Here is a 7,047-nt window from a genome sequence, read left to right as displayed (position 1 = left end):
ACACTTTGTTTTGTCTATGTATTCACACATGTACTAAGTTTCCGGTTAATACAATTCTACATGAACAATAAGCATTTATCATGATATAAGGAAATATAAATAACAACTTTATTATTGCCTCTAAGGCATATTTCCTTCACCCACGTCCGAGGATTACAACACTACCAAACACGATCCCCTGTCTGCCATGGATAAACAACTTAGATGTACTAAATGCATACGCATGTGGAGCTTAAATGGGCTGCAAATACTACGACCCATTTTGCATGCACCATTTTTTTATGTGTATTTGCAAATCGAAAGTTAAAAAGTTTTGTTCAAATATTTGTGTGTTCAAAATATTGTACATATAGACAATGATTAGTAAATATAAACTTGGCTATTCTATAAAAAAACTATTTAGTAAAATGTAAGTAATAAAAACATTTAAGATATTTATAGAACATAACTAATAAAATTATGTTCAAATATTTGTGTGTTAAAAATATTATAGATACAATCAGTTGTGAATAAAAACATTTAAATATAAACCTGTGTATTATATACAAATATTTACGTAATATGGACATTGATTTTTAATAAATAAATATGTTTAGTGAATCGATAAAAAATCATACACTCATGGATTATATTTAAATTGTACAAAATGATGAACACAAACCTTTACTAAATATTTATGAATATTCACTTGTGTATTATTTTTACTCATGACTTATATTAAAAAACTAATACAATTTAAATATTAGACACGACTGAATATTCATATAAAAAAAATAAAATCTAAATTATGAATATCTTTAATGATACAAATTTTTCATAAATATTATTCTAGAATAATACATGAATTTTTGTAAAGTGGGTTATTTCGTTTGTATGTACAAATATTTATAACAGGGAGTATCTAAATGTTATTTTATTACTGAAATTATAATTTAATACATAGGATCTACAAATTTCTAAAAAAAGGCACTGGCCATACCCCATTTGAGCTCCACGAGCACCTTTCTTGTAGTACATTAAGCTCAGTTATCCAAATTAAACGTGAACATCTGCGTGTTGTAATGGCCAGGGCGACTTGTTTGCCTACTCTCGTGAGTTCTAGACCTGGCGGCCACTCTTTTTTTGTGTGTTAATTTTGGTTCTGTAATAACAGGTGGGAAATCATTCAATACATATTAGTTTGTGCACGCTTGAGTCAAGTTAAGTGAGTGTAATTTTGTATTTTTAAAGTTCTAGCACCAAACTGAACATCGAGCACAAGTTCTATGACCCCCGGTGATATTACCTACTAGAAAATAAACTAAATCATGGCCAGTAACTCACCACTTCGTGGTAGGCAACCAAGCGATGAAATGTTGTTAGACGTGTCCCTAGTGCGATGTAGGATAGAGTTGGTGTCTTCATTGGCCATGAGTAGTGTAAAGAGAAGGGACGGAAGGCAATCGATAGGATGGAGGTAGAGGAGAATATGAAAAGAAAAGAAAAACGTAGATTCCAATATTGATGAGAGAGAGTCAAACGAGAAGGGAACACAAGTACATAACACAAAATATCTTTTGAGGGACATGATCCTTTTTTGGCTGGAACTGATCCTAATTACTGTCTATGAGGAGGGGTCGATGTAATAACTCCGTCTTATAGCCGACGATAACCTCTTTCTTTTAGTTCATACCAGAAGAATGAAATAATCCTTAATTAGCCGTAGGCATTGGTGGTGATGAAGTCATTTAATCACTTATATCTACAGAGGAGAAGTCGATGAAACTAAGTATATGAGTTGTTCCTTTCGTTTACTGTAGGTTCATGCCATATTCTGAGAGGTGGAGACTCGATATGCTTTTAAAATCTGTTTGATGTTGGCTTGACCACTTGAGATTGATCAATAATATGTTGCAATAGCTTTGTATTCTTCCCGAAAAAAAAAACTTTGTATTCGACTCGAAAATTCAAGTTTATAATCAACGAAAGAAACAAAGTGCATCCCCCCCCCCCCCCCCCCCCCCCCCCAAGGGAACAGCAGTAAGAGAGCCAACTAGAAAAACAGACAGTAGCTTGGCAGTACTCTTGCCAGGTTTCTCGGCACCTAGATTAACAGATCGTGGCCGTTGATCTCACGGTGAACGGGTCCAGGTAATCCGGTCGTTCGCTCAAGGCACAATGGCGAAGCAGGGGAAGCAGATATCATCCCGCCACCGCGCCTGAAGCTATGGCCATGGCGCCGTTTCCGCCGCCGCCTCTCCTCGCCTCGCACGCCGCCGTCCGAGCCGCAGCCTCACGCGTCGCCGCGTCCCGGCGTATCCGCGTCGCCGGCGAAGACTGCCACCACCACCCGCCGCAGGTCGCGGCCCTCCGGCGCGGCGACTGGGTGAAGCTCATCTGCGGCGCCAGCTTCGAGGTACCGCATACTGGAACCCCGTCGCAAAATGCCTCCTGGTTCCTTCACTGCACTCTCCCGCCGGAGCTGCGAAGTTGTGTTATTGCTTATTACTTATTAGTCCCCGTTGGCTGAGGGTTGCCTCGTAATTAAGTGAGCTCATTATACTTTAGAGGAAGGGGCTGCTCGTGATGATGGATCGATGATTATGATTACAGGGAGGAGAAGTGTTTCTATTAGCAGTATTACATAGAAATCCTAGTTAATTTAACCTGTGCAGTTCAGCTCGTGGATGTTGTTCATGTCTTCCTGTGGCTCTCACTCTCAGGCTCTGGGAGATCTTTTAGTATGAAGTACAGTGGAACTAGTGGTGGCGACGATGTAATTGATATGTTAATTACCAAACCTTTGGGGCTGGGAGTAGTTCACAAACATTATCTGTGCCTTGTAGGATGCTGCCGATGTCCGGAATCTCTCCCTTGTCTACACGCTTGCTGGAGGTATACATATTTAATTGAAAAGTAATAATTCCGGGTGCGCAAGTTTATCATTTCCCACCTACAGCGGAATAATACTTTTAGCAACTGATGAAATATTTACATAGTGAATAAAGAACTGGTAACTGAATTACCTTGAATTCAACATTTTCTGAACAGACGTTAATGTAAATCAAATCATTATTGAACCCAGGCGCGTGACCGAGATAACAGAATCATGCAATTCCATGAAGGTTCTATACATTCTTGCATTCAGCCACACATTAACTCATTTAATTTCCCTCTTCATTTGAATAATGGGTACATTCTATATTCGGTTGATTACTAAGTGAAATGTATAGGGCTTAGAACTTTGTGTTACTATAGTGATAATATGTACATATGCATATTGCAAAGGTCATATCCATGGAGGGACTTCTTTAAGTGTGAGGGTTTTAATAGGCTTGGAAGTTACCTAATGGATAGTTCAACCAAGTAGTTCACATCTCGATTAAATGGATGTGCCATAGAAAGCATTTTACAGAATACCTTAAAGGTCTGCTTGGGAAATTGTTATATTTGCTTATTTGGCGTGATTACATCAATGTACGAGGGTTTATACATAGAAGTCATGGCTCAGTTTTGTGCATGCAGTGGATTGCATAGATTGTGCAGCAGATGCATCTGTAGTCAGTGCCGTGAATGAAGGTATTGATGTAGCAGCCTCAATTGTACCAGAAGTTCAAAGGCCTTGGGTGATGGTTAGCGTTAATGATGATTGCAGAGATCTTCATTTCCGCAAAGCTGGTAAACAAAATAACGTAATCTTTATTATATTTTGATTTGCGAATGTGCTACTTCAAAATGATTGTCTTCTTTGACATTTATATTTAATTATGGTTGCTTGAATTCGTAAATTACTTTACCACTGTACCTCTAATATATGTAGCCAGTTTCCTGCTTTCACTAGCAGGACTGGCCGCATGTCTGTTTAACTGAAGGATTTTGTAACTGCTGAAAAAAAAAGTCTGAAGCCATGAACTCCTCTCTGTCCATAGAATTTGATCCTGAAGATTGCCCACCGGATTGCTCAAAGCCATGTGACAAAGTTTGTCCTGCTGATGCAATATCACTAAAGAGGGTCATGGTTGGAGGAGAACATGCTCAGTCCGATCCAATATGTGATAAACTTGAGGTATCTATTGGTTTGGTTACTTTTATGCTTTTGTTTTATCTCTCCATGATCTCGTGTCTCGTGCAGGGCGGTGTCATTATGGAACGATGCTATGGTTGCGGTAGATGCTTATCAGTTTGCCCTTATGACAGAATAAGTGAGCACTGTGTTTTTGTTTCTTTCATTTGTTTTTATTTCAGTCATCAGGATGGTTTACATGATCTATTAAATTGAGCTGTATCTTTTTTGCCAGATAACCCTCTTTACATGCATATGTAATCTCAGCATGTATTTATGGTAACCTTATCATTCCTGTACCTTTGTCTTTGTGTATCTTATTAAAGCTACCAACTTTGGGTTAAATCATTTCAGGAGCTATGCCCTATGTACGAGATCCTGCCACAACAGCTGAACTGTTGAAAAGGAGTGATGTTGATGCAATAGAAATACATACCACTGGAAAGTGGGTTTCCTGTTCCTTGGTGTATCTTTCGTTGCTTTTCCTCTGTTATGTAGCACAGTTGTGACAATACTTTTCCTTTACTGTAGGGGAATCGATATGTTCAATACTCTCTGGAACAGCTTGGGTGAGTCAATCAATAATGTGAAGTTGGTCGCAGTAAGCCTCACACTCTGAATCTGCATGTGTGCTAGTTCTGATGCTAAGAAGTGCCACCATGTTCCTTCTTTTCATTTTAAATATCCCCCTCTGTTACTCGTATAACAAATAAGAAAGTTCATACATTTCAGGTAAGCCTGCCTAATGCTGGTGCATCAACAATTGATTTCATGAATGCAATATACACGATCATGCAGTCGAATCTGGAAGGGTATAATCTTTGGCAGGTTTGTTCTAAAGAGAACAAATTCCTCAATAGCATCTTTCACATTGTTCGTATTTTTCAGATAACTTTGTTCATGAACTTATTTAACAATTTGGGATTTCCTAGGTTATGTTTTTATTCAAACTGGTAAACTGGTGATAGCCTTATAGTTCTTTTATTTTCATTTATATTTGTAGCCAGATTTTGTATAAATTCTGTCCAATCCTCTTAATGTGATAGGAACTCCGCCGTGCATATGGTCTATGCTACCGCTAATCCTATAAGCATATCCATGCTTTTATTTTAGGCTTATTTCAGTTATTTTGATTTATGTGAGTAGTTAGATGGTCGTCCTATGAGCGGTGACATCGGTCGAGGTGCAACAAGGGAAACCGTTTCTTTTGCTGTTGATCTGACTTCAGTACCAGATAGGCCTCTTGGTAAACACTCGTTGTTGGTAATAATATTTGAGCAATATCTGTGGCAATATTATTGTTCAAATTTTCTAAGTCTATTTTGCTGTACTATTGTCTGGAAGGCTTTTATCAGCTGGCTGGTGGCACCAACTTATACACTGTAGATTGCTTAAAGAAAGCTGGTCTTTTCAAGGCTAGGACTTTACCTGGTAATTTTTTTTCCTTGTGTTTAATTCGTATCTCACAGAATATTTATGAAATTTGTGCTCAGTTGGTATATGACAGTGTTCAGTAGCTGAATTATATAAAGCAACGTAAACTTAGAATTTACTTTGATTCACAAATGTTTTGCTATCCTGGGAAAACGTTCCTTCTGAAAGAACTATTTCATTTTGTAAATTCAGGGACAAGAACCACTGAAAAGGTTGGTTCCCAGGAAGCTCTAATAGGAGGAATAGCTTATGGTGGCTATGCTCGCAAGGTTCGAGCTTGAACTCATCATTCCGCATCAACTCCTTTTTACATGGAAGAATTATAATGAAATCTTCAGAAATACCTTGTCATCCCGATTTTCAAGTGATGTTTTTTTCTATAATCTGATTATTCTGTTCCTATTTACTGTGCTTTGCGATCAATAGGGTAGTAAACTAAACCTAATTCCCAAAAAGAATGACAAAGAAGAAGAAAAGCATGGCAAGCATCATGTTGTGTGCCTGTATTTTTTTCCTGCTTCATCATCTTCTCAGTCACTCACATTTCTTTCTGCTAAGTGCAGATTGTTGGAAGAGTTCTGCGCAAAATACCATCAGAACTTGGGCGCGTATGCATCGAGGATCATCCAGGATATCTCCTAGAGGCATTGCAGGAAGCCTTGTCCTTAGTAGGCCCTGTGAAGGGTTATTCAGCTCTGGAAACATGAGTAAAAATGTCATCGCTCAGCTCTTTCCCGATTAACAGGGGTGCTGCTGCGTGATTCAAATAGAGCTTTCATAGCTGCATCATGTTCTTTCAAGGAGTATGCCACCTGTTGAGGATATAACCATTAGAGTCACCCGCCCAGGAAGGGCCGGATTATGTCATAATGATCATCACGTGAAGCCCAGTACCAAGCTTGAGGATGGCGGTTCAGTAATGGGCTTAAGACCCGGAGGCGGCTTAAGGCCCGTAGTGATAAACCGCCGTTATGGCAAGACTTGTAGTGTAAGGCAAGAATAGTTAAGAGTCCGAGCCGGACACTGTTATAAGCCGGTTGGGACTCTGAGAGCCGCTGGGCGTCAACCTCTCTATATAAAGGGACGACCCGGCGGCGGTTCAGGACAAGTAAGATCAAATCGATAGCCAAGCAGAGCGGTTTAGCTCCTGGTCATCGAAACCCTAAGTAATACCACCTCAACTGGACGTAGGCTTTTACCTTCAACGTAAGGGGCCGAACCAGTATAATCTCCGTGTCCTTTGTCCCGTTTAACCCCTTTAAGCTTCCTAGCGGCGATGGCTCCACGACTAAGTCCTTGCACGAGGACATCTGCCGTGACAATTCCACGACAGTTGGCGCCCACCGTGGGGCCAGCGCACGGTGGATTTGAGTTCTTGAAGGGCAGCTTCGAAGGGCTCAAGGGATACGCTGTGGGCCGGATGACCAAGAGTCGTCGCGGCAAGCTCTACATCAACGATGCAGGCTGGGGCCCCGACGCCGGCTCAATCGAGTACGGGTACCGGGTCCCCTTCGGCGGAATTCACGTTTTCATTGGCAAGATTGGCGGGCCGGGCCCTGAGCCGGACCACT

At 40.2% G+C, this 7,047-nt stretch overlaps 1 protein-coding gene across 1 annotated transcript; it reads left to right on the top strand.

Annotated features, from left to right (window-relative positions):
- The first annotated feature begins 2,115 nt into the window (after positions 1-2,115).
- LOC109751045 (uncharacterized) lies at positions 2,116-6,630 on the top strand. Its single transcript, XM_020309958.4, has 12 exons — positions 2,116-2,395; positions 2,826-2,874; positions 3,505-3,657; positions 3,909-4,045; positions 4,112-4,181; positions 4,397-4,487; positions 4,574-4,643; positions 4,775-4,870; positions 5,189-5,288; positions 5,387-5,473; positions 5,669-5,745; positions 6,040-6,630. Exons 1-12 carry the CDS (start codon positions 2,207-2,209, stop codon positions 6,181-6,183), a joined length of 1,263 nt encoding a protein of 420 aa, XP_020165547.1. The 5' UTR covers positions 2,116-2,206; the 3' UTR covers positions 6,184-6,630.
- Positions 6,631-7,047: the final 417 nt, after the last annotated feature.

This window comes from Aegilops tauschii, chromosome 1 (assembly GCF_002575655.3).
Source record: "Aegilops tauschii subsp. strangulata cultivar AL8/78 chromosome 1, Aet v6.0, whole genome shotgun sequence".
NCBI classification, from domain to species: domain Eukaryota; kingdom Viridiplantae; phylum Streptophyta; class Magnoliopsida; order Poales; family Poaceae; genus Aegilops; species Aegilops tauschii.
This window is presented reverse-complemented; position numbering and strand designations above follow the sequence as displayed.